Source organism: Leptodactylus fuscus, chromosome 1 (genome assembly GCF_031893055.1).
Source record: "Leptodactylus fuscus isolate aLepFus1 chromosome 1, aLepFus1.hap2, whole genome shotgun sequence".
Taxonomy (NCBI): Eukaryota; Metazoa; Chordata; class Amphibia; order Anura; family Leptodactylidae; genus Leptodactylus; species Leptodactylus fuscus.
The window spans coordinates 119,011,292-119,036,690 of record NC_134265.1 but is presented as its reverse complement, the minus strand read 5'-3'; the positions used below and the strand labels follow the sequence as shown (position 1 = coordinate 119,036,690).

The window sequence follows — 25,399 nt, the reverse complement described above, 5'->3', positions numbered from 1 at the left end:
CAACCAATCCCACATTACTGACTGCAAACATAGCAGATAGCAGAGCAAGTGAAACCCCGTCCACCAATGTGCCGAGAAAACCAGGAAGTGAAGAGAACCTACAGCCTGCAGGTTGGTGAACAAGGGTTATGGGAATACCCCTTTAAGTACTACACTATATTACCGCTCGGTGTCTCCCCCTTTTTTTTTTGTATGAGTAATAAATTTATGTCAGATCCCACATGGTTGTTCTTCGCAAGCCCTTATATAACTCTGTAGTGGCATGTGGGCAGTTTTATTTGTGGATGACTGCCTCTAGCATACTTAGCTAATTGTTGTCAACACAGCACATTACTTCTGGATTCCTAGGTACAAGGTATTAGGTAGAAGACTTGCTGGACATTCAGTGGTTTCATATTCTCAAAAATTTGCTATTGAGGGTAATTATGTCTATTAGAGTAACAACTTGGAATGTATAAAATCAACACTGCAAAGAAAAAAAAAAACATTATAACATTTCACTCAATAATTGCCACCACGCGCATTCACATTAAATTATAGTAATTTTATTATAATTTGAAGAATCTCAAGCTGTATTGTTCATAGCAAACAGTAATAGCAAGTCATTAAAACATATAAATAGATAAATATATATATAAAATATAATATAGATAAATATTCTGCTTTAATTTTTTCTATTGTTGTCAATGTCTCTTCTTTGTGAGTTGACTTTGCTGTGTGAAGTATAAGCTATATTAATTTGAATGACCATTTATAAGAGATGGGGAATATTGGGATAAAGCAAGATAAGAAACTGCATAGGATAGATATCAGGGTGGGTTCACACCTATGCCCGGTCTCTGCTTTGCAGGTTTCTGTTTCCTGCCCAAGAAACTGGACAGGAGACGGAAACCAGCAGGCAGTTTTCAAATCCATTCATTTGAATGGGTTTGCAAAGTGTCTGCCCGTGAGCGTTCTGCTCTCCGCGGCAAAACCGTTTTTCTTTTTTTTTTAACTGGACACAAAGTCAGACATGCAGCACTTTGTGTCCGGTTAAAAAAAACGGTTTCGCCGCGGAGAGCAGAAGACGCTCACTGGCGCTCACCGGTGTACATTGAATGCTGGGTTTACGTCTTCTGTCGGCAGAAGACGGAAACCTCAAAATGGAGATCGGGCGCTGGTGTGAAATAAAAAATTATTTACATTATAACATTACATGCATCACAAAAGTAGTACAGAAAACAGGGAGCACTCACCAACCATGGCTTCATAAAAATCCTTTGGCTAAGGCCCCACATTGCGGAAACGCAGCTTTTGTTGCAGATTTCACTGCGCTTTTTTGAGCCAAACCTAGGAATAGCTACAATAGGAAGTTCTTATACTTCTACCTTCTGCTCAATCCACTCTTGGCTTTGGCTCAAAAAAGCGCAACAGAATCTGCAACAAAAAAAGCTGCGTTTCTGCAACCTGGGGTCTTAGCCAAGACCCCAGCTTATTTTGTTGCAGATTTTTCTGCATTTCTTTGAGCCAAACTGAGATTTGCTACAAAAGAAATGGGACATATATAGGAAGTTCTTATACTTCTCCATTCTGCTCAATCCACTCCTGGCTTTGGCTTAAAAAACTGCAGCAAAATCTGCAATTAAAAAAGCTGTGTTTTCGCAATGTGGGGCCTCAGCCTTATGCTAAGGCTCATGAGCCGGAAATGCCGCGCTAAAGCGCTGCGAGAACAACCTCGGCGTAAACGCATCGCGGTTCTTCCCACAGCGCTTTGAACAGAAAGATCACAGAGTTTTCTTCGTGGACTTTCTGTTACAATTATATCTATGGGAAAGCCACTGGCGTTTCCATAGATATAATTGACATGCCACGATTTTCAAAACTGCAACGGTTTTGGAAATAATTTTTTCCACAAAGTGGGCATGGGATTCGTATGAATCTCATCCACTTTGAAAGTACTGTTAAACGCTGCAAAGAGTGTCTTATTACTGGAAGCTAGAGAACAGAAATTCCTGTCGGAAGGAGAAGAACCTGTGAGTGCTTCTCATAGGAAGAGATGTAACTTGTAGTTCCTGGATCCAATGCAAAATTTGTAATGGAAACCCTACCGACCTTGTACCTTTTAAAATAATAGTATATTTCACGTAGCAGAGGGACCTTTGGGGTCCTCTCAAGATCTAGGGTCTGGTAGCAATGGCTAGTGCTGCACCCAATGTAGCTGGGCCCATACTGCTAGGGGCCAACTATACAGTGCTTGCCCTGTGATGTACGCTGATCTTGCAGTCTGACATGCCTCTTGCCCTTCTTCCCCTGCACATGACAATTTTAACGCCACTGCAAAAGAGCCCCCCCCCCCCCTTTCCTATCTCTTCCGCTATCTGTTTTATTAGTGGAGCTCACTGGAGCCTGCTAAAAGTGAAGAAAAGTTTGTCCTGCATGCTACTCAGCTTCTCCTGGATTAACTCATTGAATTCTGTCTACAATGTAGATAAGGGCTCGTTCACATCTGCGTCGTCGGTCCTTATTGCAGGTTTCCGTTTCCTGCTTAAAACAGATGCAGGAGACGGAAGCCTGCAGGAGACTTTCTCACCCATTCATTTGAATGGGTGAGAAAGCTGTCCGGCCGTGCGCGGCAGTGAGCGTTTTGCGCTCTCCGCCGCGAAACCGGGTTTTATAATCCGGACACAGAGTCGGACATGCAGTACTCTGTGTCCGGATAAAAAAATCCGGTTTCGCGGCGGAGAGCCTAAAACGCTCACCGACGCGCACGGCCGGACCCGATCTATGGTTTCCGTCTTCTGCCATGCAGAAGACGGAAACCATAGTACGGAGACCCCAGACGCAGGTGTGAACCCAGCGTAAGCAAGTGCTCTATGAATTGTGTACTATAGCTGCCACAGTAAATATTGGAAGTGTCTTCCATATATATTTAGCATATATGCCATGAAAGTTCTTGGAGCATATGACAAAAGGGTTATCTGATATTGTTTTAATATTTAATGCCGTTGAAGTGGCCACCACTCACCACTCCTGGTCTTCCGCTTCTGGCTGTTTGAGCATGGTGACTGCTGCAGTCAATCACGGGTTGTGACCTTTTCCCAGATGTCTTGTTCTTTTTTGTCTAGAAGCCCTGTTGTAGTACTAGTGCCACATCACAGCAGACACTAACAACATCCTACAGATCCCATTAACTTATAATGGGGTCCAATATCTGGACTGGAAGCCCTGTATGCTGTGCAATTCTTCCCAGAGTCACTTATAGCAGCTTGGTCATTGTATTTCTAACCGATTGCCAGTTAGGGGGTACTTGGCTGGAACTTCTTGCCACTAAGGGGTATTTGGCTTGATAAGGTTGAAAAATACTGTTCTATGTAATTCTGTCATATAAATGAGTTTATTCCCTACAAAATTGACAATATTTTCCATATTCCCTACCTAAACAATAATAAAGTTAATCAAAAATGTATAATTTGTATACCAAAATGGTTTTATTTAAGATATAACTTGTCTGGCAAAAAATAAGCCCAAATACTGCTACATTTATGAAAAAAAACGTATTTCTCAACATTTAAATGATGTTCTCTATGAAATGTACTAATGTGTAGTATGCAAAAGTAGTAAAACATAAAAAACTAAATAAATATTAATAGAGTTGAGCGAGTACTGTCCGAAACTCCCATTTCGAATAGCACGCACCCATAGGAATAAATGGAAGCGGCAGACTTTGCCAGCGGCCGGCCACTTAACCAGTGGCGTAACTAGGAATGGCGGGGCCCCGTGGCTAACTGTTGACATTGGCCCCCCCCCAACCGACACCGATGCCGAAGACCTCGACTGACCCCCTCCTCCGCACTCTATTATGTCCCTTAGTAAGCCCAGCACACAGTATTATGTCCCTTAGTGGCCCCTGCACACAGTATTATAGCCCATAGTGTCCCCTGTACACAGTATTATCCCCCATAGTGGCCCCTGCACACAGTATTATAACTCATAGTGTCCCCTGCACACAGTATTATAGCCCATAGTGGCCCCTGCACACAGTATTATAGCCCATAGTGTCCCCTGCACATACTAGTATCCCCCATAGTGACTCCTGCACACAGTATTATAGCCCAAAGTGGACACCCATAAACAAGTATTATACTCTGGGGTCTTTTCAGACCCCAGAGTATAATAATCGGAGACCCGGGGGAATAAAAACATAAAAAATTATTGTTACTTACCTGTCCCCCCGGCTCCTACGCTGTCTTTTCCGCTGTCGGCCCTCTTCTATGACGTCGGACATCACATGACCCGGGAAGCAGGCCGGGTTCATGTGACGTCAGACAGTAGGACGGAGGCCTGGCAGGATCGTGGAGAGGTAAGTAACAGTGATTTTTACGTTCCCTTACCTATCCCGGGCCTCTGATCATTATACTCGGGGGTCTGCAAAGACCCCCGAGTATAATGATAGTCTTTGTGGGGCCTGCGGTGTCACTTACCGATCCCGGCCCAGCCAGGATCGGCAAGTGAATAGGGCCCGTAACGGCCTATTAAAAAAAAACAAAAAATGCAGCGGTAGCGGCTGTCACCTAATGGCCCGGGCCCTGTGGCAGCCGCCTCCGCTGCCTCTATGGTAGTTACGCCACTGTGCTTAACCTACTGCATGCCGGCTGCGTCCATTCATTCCTATGAGTGCGTGCTATTTGAAACGGGAGTCTAAAATAGTGCCATTAAATAATACAACTCATCCTGCAAGAATCAAGTCATCCTAAAGCATATCACAGTAAAATAAATATGACTCTTTTAGTGCAATGAAAAATAAAGAATTTTGTGGTTCTTATATTAAAATAGACTTTGTCCTTAAGGGGTTAATTATACTTTTACATCAGTCTATATGAAGTGTTATTTTAGCATAAAACCTGGCAGCTGATCCCTATATCATACCATATAAAATATTTGTTACATTCACAGGTACAGGATACATTGTCTGTAATACAGAGTAAGTTTCCAAAAAGGAAAAAGTTCCCATTGCTAAGAGCATTAATATATCGTCTAGAAATCCTAATGTGTCTTTATGCTCGGCTGTGCTTGTACTGCAGTGTCTGGTAAAATTGTATAATATACGGCAGAATTTAAAATACATATGTTGAAATGATATCCGATTATGTTGTTGCACAACATATAGGTCCTGTTAACGTAAATCCTGATGTGCTAGCATTTCTATACATTACCATCTCCTCTATAGATTATACTTATTGTTCAGGCCACAAAACTCCTGAATGAGGCCTCCGCGCTTGTGCTGACTGAGGAATTCCAGTAAAGCTGCCTCTATCTGTCTGTGGCTCATTCGGCAGGCTATATAAACCCCAGCAGATATTCCAGTCGTCATGTTGCCTCTGGACTCTCAGCTGCTCGATCGCGGAAGGTAAGGTCTTTATACTCATGATAATAAACTAGATTTTTCTCACCGGTAAGACTTATTTGGGCCACACTACTATTGCTCATAAGGTTGAAGTAGCTAGGCTTCTCTTCCAGTCTTCTTTAGTCTAATTAAAAAGTAAGGCATAGTTCCATAGTAGATGAGGTTGGATGAAGACATCAGGCCATCAAATCCAATCTATAACCCTATAATCCCCTACAGTGTTGATCCAGGGGAAGGCAAAAAAACCCAATTGCCCCATTTCAGGGGAAAAAATTACTTCCCGATTCCAATCTGGTAGTCAGTATAAAAACCCTGGATCAACGTGTCCTTAAAATCTAGAGGCACAATTGCTCAACTTTTTATGTAGGTATTCTTAGGGATAACATATTTAGCAGAACCTAGTCAAACAAATACCCTATAAAGAGTCATTGCGTTATGAGCTTGGAGGATAGCACGACCACCAGACAATACTCAGAAATAGACCATAGAGAACTCTGTACGCTGGTGTCTATGGCATTAATCAAATATAAGATATACATTTGGAACACATTGCTTACTACTGCTAAATGTGTATGGCAATGACTGCATCAGGTCAAATCCGTCCACCGGCAGGCAACTTTTACTTTTACCAACATTGAGAAAAAAAACTGAAAAATTACTATTGTATTAATGTTGCTACAGAAATGGTAAAACAATGTCATGCAAACATCCTAAAAGCCTTTCTTGTTTGCCTGTAGATTATCCAGACACTTACCCTTTGACCAGCAGTGAGGCTAAAAAAATGAATAGTAGTAACATCGCAAACCAATTTTGTAAAATAACATACAGACATAAAACTGGCATCAGGCAATGTTTGCAGTTGTATCCATTGTAAGTCAGTTCTTTAGGGCACATGCATTGGTATATCAATCACGTTCGCAAGCCAGTCAAATTACAGAGCCCAGACAAACATTTTGACATGAGGAATAGCCAAATTTGCCCAAGTACAGATGACAGAATGTACTTACAGCAATGGATCTGTCAAGTGCTTAAAATATGAGTTTCTCCATGATTTTATAGCTTCAGTCAGGATACATGCAGCACTTATACATCAAGGACGTGTGTAACATTTAAAAAAGCTGGGTTATCTGCTATCTAATCCAGGCCCAACACTGATAAATGATGAAGTAATAGTCATATATCTACAAACTACAACAAGACCTGTAATGCTTTAACCCCTTAAGGACCAGGCCATTTTTTGGTTTCGCATTTTCGTTTTTCCCTCCTCACATTTCAAGAGCCATAACTTTTTCATTTTTCAGTTCACAGAGTCACATGATGGCTTATTGTTTGCGGGACAAATTGTACTTTGTAATGGCATCATTCAATATGCTGTGCAATGTACTGGGAAGCTGGAAAAAAAATTCAGAATGAGGTGCAATTGGAGAAAAAATGCATTTGCGCCATTTTCTTATGGGTTTAATTTTTACAGCGTTCACTGTTTGGTACAAATGACATGTTACCTGTGTTCTACGTCTCAGTACGAACGCGGTGATACCAAATTTATATAGTATTTGAAATGTTTTGATACTTTTAAAAAAATGATAAACTTTGCAAAATAGAAAAAAAATTTTGTGTCATCATGTTCTAACACCTGTAACTTTTTCATATTTACATGTATGGAGCTGGTTGTGGTGTCTTTTTATGCGGGACAAGATGACGTTTCTATTGATACCATTTGGGGAAAGATCTGATGGTTTGATCACTTTTTATTCAATTTTTTATAGGAGGCAAAGTGTTGAAAAAAACGCTTTTTGGCTGTTTTTATTTTTTTTGCCGCTACGCCGTTCGCAGTACGGGATAAATGTTTTAATATTCTAATAGTTCGGGCATTTTGGAGCGCGGGGATACCTAATATGTTTATGTTTAATGTTCTTTAATTACTTTTATAGCTAATCTAGGGAAAGGGGGGTGATTTGAACTTTTATATTTTTTTTATTTTTTTAATACTTTTAAAAACTTTTTTTTTTTCTTCTGTTACATTTATGATCAGACCCCTTAGGTACCTTGAAACCTAGGGGGTCTGATCGCTGATACTATTCACTGCAATACTACAGTACTGCAGTGAATAGCAGAATCCCAGCACTTCTATTAGACGATGCCTCTGGCATTGTCTAATAGATCTCGGGCAGAGACAAGCCTGGAAGCCTTCAATAGGCTTCCGGCTGTCATAGCAACCGATCACCGCCCTCATGTGACGTTAAGGAGGGCGGCGATCGGGGAAACATGGCGGCGCCCATGCCGCCTGCGCTGTTTACACGCTGCGGTCGCGTTTGACCGCAGTGCGTAAAGGGTTAACAGCAGCGATCGGCTCGGGCACCGACCGCTGCTGTTATTGGCAGGTCCTGGCTGTATTATACAGCCGGCATCTGCCGTGTATGGAGCGAGCTCAGCGTGTGAGCTCGCTCTATACATCCCCATGCGACCCATGACGTACAGTTACGTCTTTGTCTTTGACAGTCAGTAAACAAATGGTATTATTTACTAGCTACCTATAACTATGGTCTTAGCACCTTCTTCTGTCCTATTAGATTGTTACTGCTTAGTGCATAGCCATAAACTACTGTAAAGATAAGCTAACGTTTTAAAGCTTATGTGTACCTTTAGGCCTTTTTCTGTAATGCACTTATTATTGCCTAAGAAATATATATATTTTTTTTTTATTAAAAAGTGCTTTCCTTTGGGCCACCTTCACTTGTCATGTAATACAAGCTGTCCCATTTTCAGAAAGGTCCGTCTGATTGCTTGTTCTAGGACTCTTATTTTTGTTCACCTAGCTGCTAATAAACATTTGTGTAATCTGAAATGTTCTCCATTTCATAAGATTTCAGCCTAAATGAGTGTTTGCACTTAAGGTACTATAATACCGGGCAATACATCTAAATGAACGCTCATCGGCTACCAAATGTGCCAGTCGGTGCTCTTTCTGCATTGGCCTCATTGTGCAAGCTGATGCAGAGGACATAAAGGGGGGATGATCGCTGAAGCCTTCCTTCCCCAGTATATACTTTCATTGGCCATAGGCAACAGAGCCTTATTAGTAAAGGCGATGTGCTGTTGTTGGACGATAATTTTCTGACATACTGAAATCAGCCGCTCACCGATGTACAAGCATTCATTGGGCGATTGTTGGCACTATTAGACAAGCCAATTGTGGCTAACAAATGCATGGAATGAGTATTTGTTCCCAACAATTTGAGGTTAAATGGGCTGGTCTGATAGAGCCTTCAGGAGAACACAGATAACATCACACAACATGCTCTCTGAAAAGGGAACAGAACAGCCTGTATTATATGACAGCAAGTTAAGGATGGAAACAAAGGTAAATCTTTAATTATTTTTTAGGTTTTTTTTAGGCAATAATAGATATAAAATAACCCTAAAAGTGTACAAGACCCAACCTTTTTTGAGGGCCCATTTTGTGGGGAATAATTGTATTTAATTGCTGGTAATATTTAATATTCCATATGATGTCCTGGAAAGCAGGAACAAAATTCTGAATTGTTTTTACAGCATTCACCATTACCTTTATACTGCAGGTTGATATGAACACAGCGATACCAAATTTATTTGTTTTATGTAGATTGTGAGCCCCATATAGGGATCACAATGTACTTTTTTTTTTTCTATCAGTATGTCTTTGTAGAATGGGAGGAAATCCACGCGAACACGAGGGAGAACATACAAACTCCTTGCAGATGTTGCCCAAGGCAGGATTCAAACCCAGGACTCCAGCACTGCAAGGCTACAGTGTTAACCACTGAGCCACCATGTTGCCCCCGACATTGATACCAAATTTAAATAGTTTTTTGTTAAGTTTTAACTCCTTTCCAAGAAATTAAAAACTTCTTTGAGTCGCTGTATTCTGATACCAGTAAGTTTTGTACATTTCCATGTACAGAGATGTGGAAAGCTTATTTTTTAATTGGGCATGTTTTAAATTTTATTTATACTATTTTGGTCTGATGTTTTGATTGCAAAAATCAGCAATATGTTGTTTTTTTTTTATCAGCTATAGAATTCACCAAATGGGGCAGATAATTTAGTATTCTAATGTGAGCATTTTTGGATGTGGGGATACCTAATGTGTTAAGCAGTACTTAATCCTGTGGCTTCTTATGTACAGCTAGTGAGTAGCATGGCTCCTGACATGTAAATATTACTAGGAAACCACAAACGTAAAGCAATGTATCCAGCTCACCCTTGTATCCTGAGAACGCCTCCTGAGAAGCCCGGATAGCTTGGAGACTTCAGCCAACTGATAAAGATATCACATGGAATGATCCAGCGTCGACCAGGGAGTATAGAAAACGTAACTTTTATTATTTTCTTTAAAAAGGAGTTACATAGTAACAATCATTGCGGTTCAAGATGTAGTGACATATAGTGGCTACATGTTTCGGAACACTAGTTCCTTCTTCACAGCATCTTTTTAAAGAAAAGAATAAAAGTTACGTTTTATATACTCCCTGGTCGACGCTGGATCATTCCATGTGATTACTAGGAAACACCCCTGCACTGGTATAGCAGATATACAGGGAAGTAATATACCCTAAGGATAGGCCATCAATATTAGAAACTTAATAACCCCTTTAAGTTCTTGTCATCTATTGGAGACCTCAGCTAGGGGCTCCTTCCTTAAGGGCCCCATGGCAGCTACCTATGTTGCACCTATGCCATACAATACTGGGCAAAAGTTTTAGGTAGGTGTAAAAAAATGCTGGAAAATAAGAATGTTTTCAGAAATAGAGGTGTTAATGGTATATTTCACAAAATTAGGTGTATGGCTTCCATGCTTTGCCTTCAAAACAGATTAAATTCTTTTGTTTATTGACAAAAATATACTATTAATTGACTAAAATAAACTATTAACACTTCTATTTTTGAAAGCATTCTTACTTTACTGCAGTTTTCTACACCTACCCTTCAGTATAATCTATAGGTAATGGGGGAAATATTAGTTTCCTATAGAATTTGGGAATGTACAAAACAGACTAAATATAGAAAGATCTATTCTAAAACCAAGATGCTAATTGGACATTTGAAATATATTATAAATATTCTTAAAAATGTGAAGTAATCAAATATACAGCTTTTCCCCATACATATTATATACATATTATGTTTCTATAACAGGGACATGAACAGAATCTAAAATAGCATGCATACAATGATTTAATAAAGAAGAGTAATTGCTTACAAGTAGCTTTATCTATGGTACATTGCTGTTTCATTTCCTAATACAATCAGCTTTTGTGTATTCTGTGAGCAGCACCATGATCCTTCCCGTAAATAAAGTCCCCGCAATATTCACAGATCTGGTATTTGTTTAGTTACATGAGCAGTGAGTCATGAGAAGATCAATCTTTGTTCTGTACAAGAAACCTCTCATTTTTTTCTTAATCTGTGCAACCCCTATAAAACATTTGTGCCCATGTATTAGTCTCAAGACAATAAAGAGGTGCAGTGATATCATAATAGTGTATGTAGAGTGAAAGTTATATTCCATGTTTCCAAGCATATAGCATATCTATCTATCTATCTATCTATCTATCTATCTATCTATCTATCTATCTATTATCTATCTATCTATCTATCTATCTATCTATCTATCTATCTATCTATCTCCTATCTATCTATCTATCTATCTATCTATCTATCTATCTATCTATCTCCTATCTATCTATCTATCTATCTATCTATCTATCTCCTATCTATCTATCTATCTATCTATCTATCTATCTATCTATCTATCTATCTATCTATCTCCTATCTATCATCTATCTATCTCCTATCTATCTATCTATCTATCTATCTATCTATCTATCTATCTCCTATCTGCCTATCTATCTATCTATCTATCTATTTATCTATCTATGCCATCTGGTCCCTACAAAGTTCTTTTGGTGAGAATAAATGTTTCCAGTTTTATTTGCCCTGAGACACAAGAAGGAACAGTAATGCCAGATTGATTATTTAATGCAGTGGCTGGCATCCCAAGTACGCTCTTAAGTGCAGTCATCCGGGATACCCTCTGAACACTTTCCAATGCAAGCAACATTAACTGAGCACTCTCAGAAGACACTGGGCAAACAAAAGCCTCTTATTCATTAATTCATTTAATTGATTTAGAACCAAGAGAGAACATCATTATTAAAGGGATACAATCAGTAGGCGATATCCTACGATAAAGCCATCTGTCATGCCCTGCTATGGACCATTTATTAGATGACACTGGATTATAAACATTATTAAACTCTGTAAATGTTGTCTATTTCTACAGGAAAGAGCCAATATGACTCAACATTGTACTAAATTTGCTGGACATTGGAAGGTAATGATTTTGCTTCAAATATGTCTAATGTAGTGTGTCCTAATTTTATTGGTAAAAGGTTGGTGTTACCCAAGAAATAGAATTTATAGGCAGGATACTTGTGTGGTGCAATACATTCCCTATTGAAATACGATTTATTTTTTTGGGAAAGGAGGGATGTGCAACCCATATTGGCAGGGCCTGTGTACTTGCATTTTGGCTATATGGATAGCCAATGTGCATAAATATTATTTTTGTATGTTAACCAAAGTACCTCATTCAGTCACGAGAAAAATAAAGTCCAACCTTTTTAAATTTGGTTTTATGTATCAGGATATCAAAAAATTTAAAATTAGATAAAATTAACATCTCATTGATCAGCAATGCAAAATCCACCGCTTCATTATTTAATAAAAATGAAGCCAAAATGGAAAAGCCATTTGTGAAAAACTAAGTACACCCCCTGAAGCAATAGTTATAGAACCGCCTTTGGCAGAAATAACTTGAAGTAATGGTTTTCTGTATGACTTTATCAGTTTCTCATACTGTTCTGAAGGAATATTGGCCCATTCTTTACAATGTTGCTTCAGTTTGTTGAGGTTTGTGGTCATTTATTTATGTACAGAAATCTTAATGTCGAATCACAGCAGTTCACATGGGTTGAGTTCTAGACTTTGACTGAGCCATTGTAACACCTTGATTCTTTTCTTTCTCATCCATTGTCATAGACTTGTTGATGTGCTTGGGATCAATGTCGGTTGTAAGACCCAGTTTCAGCCGAGGCCTTAGCAGCTTGATTGCCCCATATTTGACACAAGGTGCCCATGTTCAGTAGCCCCTAAACAAGACCATATATTCACCCTCCACCACCACCATGCTTGACAGTTGGTATGAGGTGTCTTACACATGCGGCGCTGTGCAATACAACTCAACATCTGCACTTTGGTCACTTGTCAACCCTTCCAGACAAGCCAGACTTGTTCAGTCTTTTTTCTAATTGTACTGTAATGAACTTGAACCTGACACCGGGGTGAATGCTTTTTATGATAAGTAATAGAGGGTATACTATGTTTTTCTCATGACTGTAAGACTCATAAACTGTTCTTAAACTATTGATTCCGAGTGATTGGATAATTGTACACTGACAGTACTCATTGTATAGTAGTGTCCTGTGCTTACACCTAGTGTTATATACTTATGTATATTGCGAATCTGAAGAGAGGACCTTGTTTCAGCATTGCCTTGAGTTTACTTTTAGGAGATGTACTTGGCAATTGTTAGAGACAATTATTAACACATTCACTGCTGTTGGTCCATGTGCTGTGCCTGAGCAGTCTATTGTAGACAGCACTTGGATTAAAGATATGTCCATGTGAATTAGTTCTGAGTGTACGATCACCTCTGAGTAACACTGCAGTTTATAAGTATAGCTGAGTAAAGTATGTAGTACATTGTTTTACTTTTTTTTTTACTTTTGATGATCCATATCCACAACAAGTATATAGGCCACTCATATCCAAACCTAAATTCATAATGACCCATGTTTTACGGTGCTCTTACAATTTAGGTGAACTTAGGCTGGAACTGCCAATTTTAGTAGGACTAGGCAACAAACTTATGTGTGATGATTCTTACCTGATGGCAGATCAATACAGATTTCACTATGCCCAATCTTTTCCAGTCACAGCAGATAAGCAGCTGTCAAAATTGTCTGGCAAAGGATATTTTACTTTCTACACACTAGGTCGATATAAGTCTGAATGAGTATTATATGGGTTGGAAGGAATAGCTGACAGTTTATTTGCAGTTATATAAAGTATATGACCTTTAGGGTATGTGAACATGCAGTGAATTATTCCTCCTCAAAACTAGCTACAGATTTCTGCACAAATCCACGTCAAATCCATATATGTAACGTTGGAATTGGTAGCAGTGTTGACTCCACTAAATACTTGCATTTAATAATCTGCAATACAGTTACATTTCTGTGTATACATTTTCAATAACATTAAATGAGATTTTTCTTGAACTTTATCTACATATATTGTACTGTAAGCATTTGCTTAATTTCTGTGTGGATTTTCAGCAGCCCCACTATGTGAGCATTTGCCTTTACTATCAGAATACAGTTTCCTTTGGAGCTGGGGTTGCAGGTACTGTAATATAATATAAGGTAGAAAGAAACCTTACTCTCCCTGAATACAGTGCATTGGTTACATTAGAGATGATCAGCTAAAATGTAATGAGTGTGTCTATTACTAGAGTACACTGACTTCAGTAGCATCCAGTGTTGTAAATGCAATACATGCTAGGGCTCAGTGCCGGATAAATCATGCAATGTATCATGAAGCTACTTCTATGCATAGATTGCACCACGACTGCATACACTTTAGGGGGTAAACAAGGACAGCGTAGGATGTTATTCCATAGATATTCTAATATTTGATTTTCCTGACTGTACTTTTGATATGACAAATGACCACAAAATCTCATAACCATTATAAGTGGGTCAACAAGCATTATCCATAATTCATGCTCACCAAGATTGTGATAAGTAGCCAGCTGTAAACCATCATTTTACGCAGACATCTATTCCCAGAGGTTGGAGTCAGATTTATACCTCTAAAAGCATGATGTTCTGCTCAATAAATGTCCTGTGATCACTTGAAGAGAGCTGATAGCCCAAATTACCCTCCAGATCTATGAAGACATGAGGCATAATTGGACACGGGTATAGTAGTGAAGTGTGTCATCTGCTGGAGTGATGTTTTCTCTTCCGCCATTTAGGAATCTATGGGGAAATCTTCCATACTTTCCCCAATGTCATTTATCTGGCCATATTAATGCCTATATCCATGCCCTTGCCTGATCTGTTTCTTTTTACTTTCCTTTCAGATAATTGTCTGGGACGAAGAATGTTTCCAGGGTCGCAGACATGAGTTTACATCTGAGTGTTACAATATCATGGAATCTGGATTTGAAACTGTTCGCTCATTTAAAATAGAGAGTGGGGCGTAAGTATCAACAAAGATGGGGGGGGGGCTGTTTTTAGAAGTGTTAAAGGTTAACAGGTAAAGAATTCATCCAATTATAAAATAACGTTTCATAAATGAATAGTACAGGTGAATATATATATATATATATATATATATATATATATATACTGTATCTTATATAAGAAGCATGCTTCCTTCTCCATTAATAAAACTGAGTTACTTTTAACATATGAGTCAATGGAGAGGTGAGGAGTAAACACAAATAACTACAGCTTCTACACTGTCTACCAGTGCACAGTGTGAGGCAATAAATCTATTAACAGCATCTTCTTCCGTTTTCTCTTTCCATAACTTCTGTGTGTGAGCTGGATACAAATATTATGTAGAACAAGCAGCCTGTGTGAAGATAAAGAGTACAACAGCAGCCTAATAAATGGAGAGGGAAGCAGATTTCCTCAATAAGATATATTACATACCGTATATACTCGAGTATAAGCCAAATTTTTCAGCCCAGTTTTTGTGCTGAAAAAGCCCCCATCGGCTTATACTCAAGTCAGCAAAAAAAAAAAAAAACATTTTTTTTTTTTTTTTTTTTGTGGGGGGAGGGTTTCTGACCAGCCACAAGATCAATGTATAGAATCTCCCATAAAACAGTGCAAAAAAACCCAGTCATTAGAATGTGAGCAGCAGGGGAACGATGGAGGTGAGTATTCCTTTTCAGTATTTTTTATGTTGTGCCGAACATTTAACATGTAACAATTTTCTTTCTGTCATATTTCTAAATCTTCCTGTGCCTCTTCATGGCAGCTCTATTACAGGCCTTAAGATAAGAACAATGAGCTGCAGTCAAAAAATGAGTTTGGTCAGACAATATTACAATTTTGCAAGCATATTTGATTTTTGCAATATCTATACAATACTAAAGCTATGTGACAATGAATGCACTAAACAGAATATAGAAACCATAACTAGATTTTGGCTACGTTCTCAAGTGCTCTGTAAATGAGTACTGAAACCCAGACATTGCTGTTATGTATATACAAATAGCATTATTTACATATGCAATGTTTTTGTGTGTTGTCTGACGCTGATGAATGTGGGGAAGGCAAATACATAATATAATGATATAATACATAAGGTTACAAGAATATTTCCATAGTATAATTTTAAACTTATTTCAAATGCAAATATTTTATGTAAAACATGTTTGAAGGCAACATCCTCCAAAATTCTCTGCTAGGTATTATAAGTCTTAAACTTTCTCTCTTTTTAACTAAATCGAGTGTAGTAAGCAGGACTCCTGGATTGACACAACAGTGAAAACTAGCCAAGAGATGGAAGATCCATGAAAACAGCCACCCCTCGGGTGCAAGACGGCCATCAAAAACTTATGTTATTGCACCACATTCATGTGCATTGAGTCATATGTCCTGTTCACATCTGCGTTTGGATTCCGTCTGGGAGAGTCCGCAAGGGGACCCCCTGAACGGAATACTAGACGCAATTGCAAGCGCTGTGCTGTAAAAGCACACGGACCCCATAGACTATAATGGGGTCCATGTTCTTGCCGCCCGCATGAATCATGTGGAAAGGAAAGTAGATTGGGAAAAACTTTCCTGTCCGCAAGATCCCTAAAGAGATCTGGCGGCAAGCACATGGACCCCTTTATAGTCTATGGGGTCCGTGTGCTTTTACTGCACAGTGCTTGCAATTGCATTTGGTATTCCATACGGGAGGGGGGGGGGGTCCCATGGGGAGTGAGGACTCCCCCGGACGGAATCCAAATGCAGATGTCAACAAAGGGTTACTGTCTGTCCTAGGAGCCCTTACAGGATTTACATTGTTTTTATGCTATCATATCTTGCTCTCAGATAGGGCAACAGAATTCACGTTAAGGCTAAAGCCCTATGCAGACACGCATTACCTTTATTTTTTTCTTCAGCGTTTTTCACTGCATTGGTGCTTTGTTTTTTCTTCTTTTATTAAATCTATAGGAAAAATGCTTGTGTTTTCCACAGCTAAAATTGACATGCTGCAATTTTCATAAACTATGCTGATACTGTAAAATGCAGCATTTTTTTCTACAGCCAGAGACATTGCATTTCTGCAACATGGGGCCATAGCCTAAAGTGATTTTCTGGGCTAAAAATATTGATGATCAATCCTAAGGATTGGTCCTCTATAGCTAATTGAATAGGAGCTGATCTGCAGTACCAGGAATAACCACTACACAGAGTAGAGCGCTGTCTGCTTCTTGCTCCATTTTCTATGTATCGGCATGAATAATCGATAGGGGTGCCAGGTGTCAGACCACTACCATTCTGATATTAGTGACCTATCCTTAGGATATGTCATTCATAGTTTTTGCATGGAAAAACTTGTTTAAGCTAAGGACCCACGTAGTGAGCTGCAGCAAAAAAAAAAAAAAAAAACGCTCTGGAAACACATTGCAGTTTTTTTCCGCAGCATTTTTCTCAGAAAATTTGCAGATTTTGTCTCTGCAGACTTTCTGCCCCTATTATACCTATATGAAAAATGCCATCATTTCTGCAGGTATAATTGGTAAGCTGCGATTTTTAAAAACGCTAAAGTTTTTGAAAACACAGCTTTCCGCTGCACATTAGTTTCTGCAATGTGTGGATGGGATTAGCCAGAATCCCATCCACTTTGCAGGTATTGAAGTTTGAAGCAAAAAAAAAAAAAAAAAAAAAAAAAAAAAAAAAAAAGGCTGCGTTTTTGCACCATGGGGCTTCACCCTAAAATACACAAAAAGAAAAGGGTCGAAGGACATAGAACTTGAGGCCAGATTTATTAATCTTTTCTAATAGTGTAAATTTAGACTAGGCAGTCTCAAAATACTTTAAGATTTGTGGCTTATGCTAGGTAATAAATGTAATGCATCTTTAGGTTGTATAGATTAATTTTATAGCACCAAATCGCATCCCTTGCTCCAGAACTCTGCACCTCTATGATAGGACATAAGGACTGTCATTTTTCATGGCTTAATCTTTTCTCTTACTGTATCTCACAGCCGATGTACTTTAACTACCACATAAACATTACTACTGCACGGAATTGCAGATACAACGTTATACAGGCGTATATACTATTTCATATTTGCGATTATTTTATTTTGAGACACAGGCAAATATAAGTATTAGAGCAGTAATAAAAATTAGGTGTTTCTTGGATGACATGCCTTTGCTATTGGCATTCAATTCTGCTTAAACTTGCAGTAAAACTACTGTCTGTTATATTCCCATAGCTGGGTTGGATATGAGCACTTAGGATTCCAAGGTCAGCAGTTTGTCCTGGAAAGAGGCGAGTACCCCCGCTGGGAGGCCTGGAGTGGCAGCAATGCTTACCATGTTGAGAGAATGACCTCCTTCCGACCAATTGCCTGTGCTGTAAGTATAGATTACATAGCGCCCTACTGGGAGCGTGTGATAATTGTTTTCACTTACGAGACGCTGTTTAGGATGCCCAATTATAATGGGCTATGAATAACATTACAGTTAAAGGACACTAGTCTTAACCCTCAAGCGTCTACGATTTATTTGCTTTCCTACTATAGGTGCAATAGTAACATAGTAAGGTGATAACTTATATTTTGTTGATTTTCATCACTATTCTTATCCACTGTTTCCTTGTGAGAGGGTTAGAGCGAAATCTGTTTATATTACTTGTACTCCTGTAAAACCTTCTATGGCAGAAATGAATTCTCTTCTCTTGTCCTTCTAAATCATATAAAATAAAAAATAAGAGTGTGCCAACCTGGCCTGGAGGATGCAGATAATGCAATAATCCTAAAAAAAAAAAAAATAGTCAAAATTAGATTTCTTCTGTTGTATTGAAATTAGAAATGATATGGATAGACTATGTAAGACATATTTTAGGCTATGGGTTGGTTCACATCTGCGTATGTATTCCGTCTAGTTAGAGTCCGCATGGAGACCTCCTGAATGGAATACAAAATCAATTGCAAGCGCTGTGCTGTAAAAGCACACAGACCCCATAGACTATAATGGGGTCCATGTGCTTGCCATGCACTGCCCGCAAGAATCAAAAAAATTATGTTTTTAATCTCATTCACACATTGTGGCAAAAAATTATGGGAAACAGCTACATGGGGCCTTATCCTTTTATATTGGTTTCTACTTCTGAGTTGGCTCTGTTCACACCTTCTTATTGCTTCCATTGTGGCATACATCCTAGGATTTCTAAATAGTTACCTTTGGCAGCATCCAGTGATGTTTCTCAATGCAACGGCATATGCTGAATCTGGCTCATAGTTCTAGAGGGGTATTCCCGTCTCATGGTTGCAGTGAACAGTGGAGTGGCTGAGCATGTGCAGCCCTCTCCATTTCCTTCCATGGAAGTGCCAAGAGTAGCCTTGCAGGGAGATTTGGCTGTTTGGAACTCTCATAGAAGTGAATAGAGAGTTGTGCATGCTCGGTCACCTCTGCACTCACTGTAGAAGCAAGGCAGGATATGGGCGATGCCTGATAGCATGATGGAAATGTCTCTGTGAACTCGTAATTTGTTATTGATTAACCATGCTGACTGGTCAGAAGTTTTTGAGTAGCCAATGATATTGTAGCACACATTTGGTGCAAAGCCATTTCTGCAAAGCTCCTGTGCCTCATGCACCACATTTCTGGCGTGAGTTATAATAGAAATCTATGCCAGTTCCTAAATTCCGTATATCTCCATTCTGGAATGCGGATGTGTGCCTGATTTATTGAAAAGCTGGAACCTCTTAATAAAGGCCAGGACAGGTGCAGGGCATGGTTGATTTATGAAGACTGGTGCATGAAACACCACTGTTAATAAATCTACCATACTGTGTCCTTGTTACTAATATATGTAAACATTTATACTGAGGGCGTACAGTAAAGGACAGGATATTTCATTTAGCTCATCCAGCAGCTTATTATGTGTATTATTTCACAGAAGCTATTGTATTATTATTACCATCTTTGCATAAGCAAACATTGGAACAAAATGTTATGTATGTACTTACAGCAGTACTTGTAATAGAAGTTAGCTCTCTTCATTGTCATATGTCCGGTTTAGATAATCAACTGCATGTAAAATTTTACTGTCACAGGATCTGTCACACTTGAAATGAATAAGAGCACCCAAAATGTTCAGTAGCTCTCATCCATTGGCATTCACGACTGCTATTCCAGAGGTAGCTGCAAAATCAGTCTCTCTGCAAGACATTTTATAGGCATACTAAGAAAAGTTGCAAAAAGCCTTTTAGCTGTGATTGAGGGGTTAAACCATAGTATCAAATAACGTTTTCAGTCTTATGGGGGTTATAATAACTATACTTGTCAATTAATAAACTAAATGTTTGGGGAAGGGGTATTGATTTCTATGTAAACATGGCTACAGTACATGATACATCACTGCTCATTAATTATACCACCAAATCATCCATTTTTTGGAAATGATGAACAGAAGAAACTATATTTGTGAAGAACATTGATGTATTGCATTCAGGTATATAAACTTGTTCTGTGCTCATGAACATTCCTTACAAATGAACTGAGCCTTCAGCTTCTTAAATTTTTGTCATTAAAGTATCCACCATGCAAACACAATGCATTCTGTTGGTCAACTTGTTGCAATCCACTACTCTTGTAGCAACTCCCAAAGGCGATCTTGGCCTGTTTGTCGCACAACACAGAAGATGAACTAGAATGTAATTGGGACTGTGGGGGACTGAACCATGTTCTTCAGCATAAATTGTTGTTTTTTTTTTTACTGGATATACTTTTTACTAACAGGAGATATGTTTTAAATCTATATCTTACCCAATAAGATGGATGCCAGGACTGATTGTGTGGTGTCCCTCGATATCTCTATCTTTTTTTAATTTTGGCCCTAAGTAACAGTTTCCAGGCAGCAACACATCCCTTCAAGCTACGGCCAACAAAGTGACTGTTGACAGTCGTGACTGACGCTTTTGAAATATGAAAGCTGTGCTGTAATTGGTGATATCAGCAGCAAAGACAGTTTCCTCTTTAGGTTAAAGCCCCACATGGCATCCCACATAAAAAAGGCATTGTGGGAATAACCGTGGTAGCAACACATCGCGGTTCATCCCTCAGCACCTTGCACAGAAAACCTATAGAGGTTTCCTGTGCGGATTTTCACTTCAGTTATACCTAAAGGGAAACCGCTAACATTTCTGTAGGTATATTTGACATGCTGCGATTTCCAAAACTGCAATGGTTTTGGAAATCACAGCATATCTGCTGCGCGTATTTTACTGCAAAGTGGGGATGAGATTCGCTAGAATCCCATCAATTTGCTGTGAATGTAAAATGCTGCAGTTGTTTCCTTTGCAAGAAAACCACGGTGCTTACGCCACGTGGGGCTCTGACCTTACACAGGTTTCATTGTCCCAGCTACAGTTTTCAAGGATGTTTATATAACTGTTGTATGAATATGATGTATGTAAGTGCTGAAAGTGGGTAAAGCAGTAGCAGGCTTACTTCAGTGATAAACACATGTATCTCAATTATTCTTTACAAAGATTTACAAAGAAATCTCTGCTTATTCCAGACTTAGGAATCCAATGGTTAGTGTAAAATCCTCCCTGCATGAGTATGCATAGCTATATAGCTGTCACTGATACGACTGCCCACTGGACTCTTAAACCAAGAATATGCAAAGATTTACATGAAAAAATGACAAGTTACACTGAATCTTTCCCCTCACAACTATATATCAATCTGCTGAGCTCCTCCTGCTCTATAACATGATGCTGGTACACTGGACTCTATTTTTATGAGGACAGGTTTTTGTTAAATAATTTTAAGTACACTATAAATAAACAAAATATATTACTGATAAGCAAACCAAAAAGTAAAAACATAAATCAGAACAAAACAATACATCTGTATGTTCTTTCCACAGAATCACCGTGACTGTAAGATGAGCATCTTTGAGAGGGAAAACTTCCTTGGAAAGAAAGGAGAGCTAAGTGATGATTACCCCTCTCTTCAGGCCATGGGCTGGTGTAACAATGAAGTCGGCTCTTTCCGTGTCCAATCTGGCGCGTAAGTATCTATCTATCTATCTATCTATCTATCTATCTATCTCCTATCTATCTATCTATCTATCTATCTATCTATCTATCTATCATTATCTTTTTCTGGCTTTATTATTCAAAAATGTTTTGTTTTTATGCTGTTCAATTTTAATGGGTTGTCCAAGACATAATATCATCTATCTATCTATCTATCTATCTATCTATCTATCTATCTATCTATCTATCAGGGTACAGGTAATAGACCCAATATAAGTATAACAAAAAATAGGTGGCATTATTTTTTGCTATAAATATACATATGTTCAGAGCCTATCCTTAGGTCATCAATACGACTTCTCCTTCACCCATAACAATCAGTGATCTAGAGCTGAATTGCAATAGTATTGCATGCCCACTACATAGTGCACAAACCAATCTGATGGGACATATACAGATCTGTTCTAAAACAAAGATGCTAAATGGTGATTTGAATGTATTAGAAATATTTTAAAAATGCACAAAATTGGAGAAAAGTGAAAAAATTTAAATAAAAAGCACAAAAAGGGCCATTCTCACATACATATTATGTTTCTGTAACAGAAACATGACCAGAATACGAAATATACATACAATTATTTAATAAAGAAGAGTAATAGCTTACAAGTAGCTTTATCTATGGTACATTGCTGTTTCATTTGCTAATGCAATCAGCTTTTGTGTATTCTGTGAGCAGCACCATGATCCTTCCCATATAGAAATTTCCCCGTATTATTTTTTTTAGTTACATGAGCAGCGAGTCACGAGAAGTATAGTCTCTGTTCCCCTTTCCTTTTAATTCCTTCATGGCCTGTGTTAACACGGCAAAGTCCAGTAGTGTTATTGGAGGTTGTAGGCCTTCCTGAATAGGTGAGTCTTCAGGGCCTTCTTGAAGCCTGTGATTGTGGGGGTCAGTCTTATGTGTCTTGGTAAGGAGTTTCAGAGTATGGGGGATGCACGGGAGAAATATTAGAATTAGAGCCAAGCTGCAGTAGCATTGCATGACCACTACTCTACACTACTAGTGTATAGAGCAGTCTGCTTCTGACTCTGTATACTGTATGAGTATCAGTGGATCGATGGGGATGCTGCGATTAAAGCCCCAACTAATCTCATAATGGATACCCAAAAGAAATGGTGATCAATACTTAGTCTTGGACAACCCGTGTAATTTTATGATATAGTCAATAAGCTTTGTTTATACAAAATTGGAAAAACTCTTGAAAATTCTCTGTGGCTGCCTAGCTACCAAGTGGACTGCAACAATTACAGGAAAGGGCTTTCATTTGTGCACAATGCTTTATCGTAAGGGTTCACCAAAAATAAAGCTGCTTCTTGATTCTTAGTGCATGCATGTGCCAGGTCCTCCGAAGTCTGAAAAGGTTTTTGTAGTTAGTCTCTTCTATGGTTACATCTATTACTTTATGTGTATTTATAGAACATTTAAGAATGGGCTATCCCAAACAACCACCTTGAGTTACTGAATATTGTTGAAAAAGTTAATATAAATGTCATTGTGCCACAGTCTATAGGTTAGTTACTAGAAGATATTTTTTTTCCTGTATGTCTACAGCTGGGTGTGCTACCAGTATCCAGGGTACCGTGGCTTCCAGTATATCCTGGAATGTGACCGCCACTCAGGAGAGTACAAGCACTGGAGGGAGTGGGGATCCCATGCACAAACTTTCCAGATCCAATCCATCCGCAGAATCCAGCAGTAAATATCTTTTACATGCAACCACATATTTTATCCTGAGACATGAGGTTTAAAGAGAATAAAGATTTTTGTTTATCACTGGACATATTCATGACTTTTCATTGGGGACGTTTCGTATAGTGAAATAACCAAGGAAGATTTCTGAGAACATTCAAAGTACACAGCGTATGTGACAAGGGAGGTGTAGTGAATGAAGTGCATTGGAAGGGGCACTTGGCTGATAGCGCCGGGCTCATTAGCACAGCTACAATAATAAAAATAATTCCTATGCCAGCCGCGTTCCTCTTCTCATGGTCTGAAAATCTCATTTGGCAACAGATGAAAATGGCCAACCTGAGTGGAATCAAGCAGTTTGGCACCACAGATGAGACTCTGCATCGTCTCCGTATCTCAGGGGCATTTTAATAAATATGACTATACCAACTAAAAGCACCAACATTTCAGATACTCATTTAGACAATATACATAAAATTAGAGTTTAAATGGAAGTTTAGCTTAGGCCAAATTTTCCTCTATGGGTAGAGAAAGGGGTAATCCCAGTCATTTAGAATTTTTATGGTTTACAGCCATTATAACATTTCAGGCTGAGAATAAAAAATTGTGCCATAACACTTAAAAAGCCAATCTCTGCAGTATAGTGGTATAGCTATAAGGGCAAAGGTTGCCATTGAATTAGGGGCCTGGTGTGTGGGTGGCCCAAAGGCAGTAGCAATAAATGGAATGTGACATAGTTGGGTGTAGCTTAGTCAAGGATCATTAAGAGAAAATCTTTGACACCTTCTTAGGGAAATGCTACTGAGTTTGTGCAGGCAAAATGATATTTGCAGAACTGCTATATGGTAGAACTTTTTATTGAGCTTGTCTATGTGGATTTGTATATATAGGGATACCTTAAACGGCAAACTGAGAAACTTCCATATGTCATATATTGTAAATATAATGCATAAAGTGCAATACTGTCTAACTATTTTTCTGTGGACTGACAGATGACAACCACATATTTAGGACAAGGCTCAGGTGCAGAAATGTGAAAACACAAGATTATACTAAAGAGAACTTGCATGACTTGCATTAGTACATTATTTCACCAGTATATACATAGTACAATAGTGAATGAGTCAGAAACACTGATATTACCCACAGCAACCAAATAAATATTTTCAATTGTTAACTGCTCAGCTCAATGGGGCCTTTTCTAGCTCCAATGCTATAAACAACACTAGGTTGGAAGCAATTGGCTCTTGCCTATGTATAGTGGCAGGGTGCCAGTACTTCAATTCAGCTCCCAGTGACTTCAATAGGAACACAGCTGCAGTACTGGTGGATGGGCATTTGTGTATAGTACGGGCTCCTATCGGCTCCCATGGATTAGATATTTATTACTTATTTTAAGGATGAGCCATAAAAACCTTAATTCTGGACATCTTTTTTTAGAGAACTAGCCGTCAGGCATCTTCTCATAACTAGAGCTGCCCATAGACATTATTTTTGATGAGTCAATTTAGCTTGCTAGTATCTATCAATGATGTAATGTATAGAGACACTGCAAAGCATCTAATGGTCATGTGTCCCTAGGTACAGCTAGACTATCGAGAGTTACACGTTTGATCATTTTGTTTGGGAATAAAATGTGCAACTGACCAAGCCGAACATGGTTATAGATGGATGGGGTGCGGAGATTATAACAATTGCTAGTATAAATGACATTTGGTGGTCTCCTGTACAGGTTTTTATTGTAATGTATAGAAAAAGAGTGAAGTATATCATGGATATGAGGTTATATGCATATACATTGCTTCTTTAAAGAACTAGGTTACATAATTTCTCCTACTTTCTTGGTTTGCTCAAAGCTAAACAGAAGCACCAGGAA

The 25,399-nt window shown here is 38.7% G+C and overlaps 1 protein-coding gene across 1 annotated transcript; it reads left to right on the top strand.

The window, feature by feature from the left end:
- Positions 1 to 5,335: 5,335 nt before the first annotated feature.
- Positions 5,336 to 23,612, top strand: CRYBA4 (crystallin beta A4). Its single transcript, XM_075276541.1, has 6 exons — positions 5,336 to 5,386; positions 11,706 to 11,756; positions 14,631 to 14,749; positions 17,997 to 18,138; positions 21,662 to 21,804; positions 23,386 to 23,612. Exons 2-6 carry the CDS (start codon positions 11,718 to 11,720, stop codon positions 23,531 to 23,533), a joined length of 591 nt encoding a protein of 196 aa, XP_075132642.1. The 5' UTR covers positions 5,336 to 5,386; positions 11,706 to 11,717; the 3' UTR covers positions 23,534 to 23,612.
- The last annotated feature ends 1,787 nt before the right edge of the window (positions 23,613 to 25,399 follow it).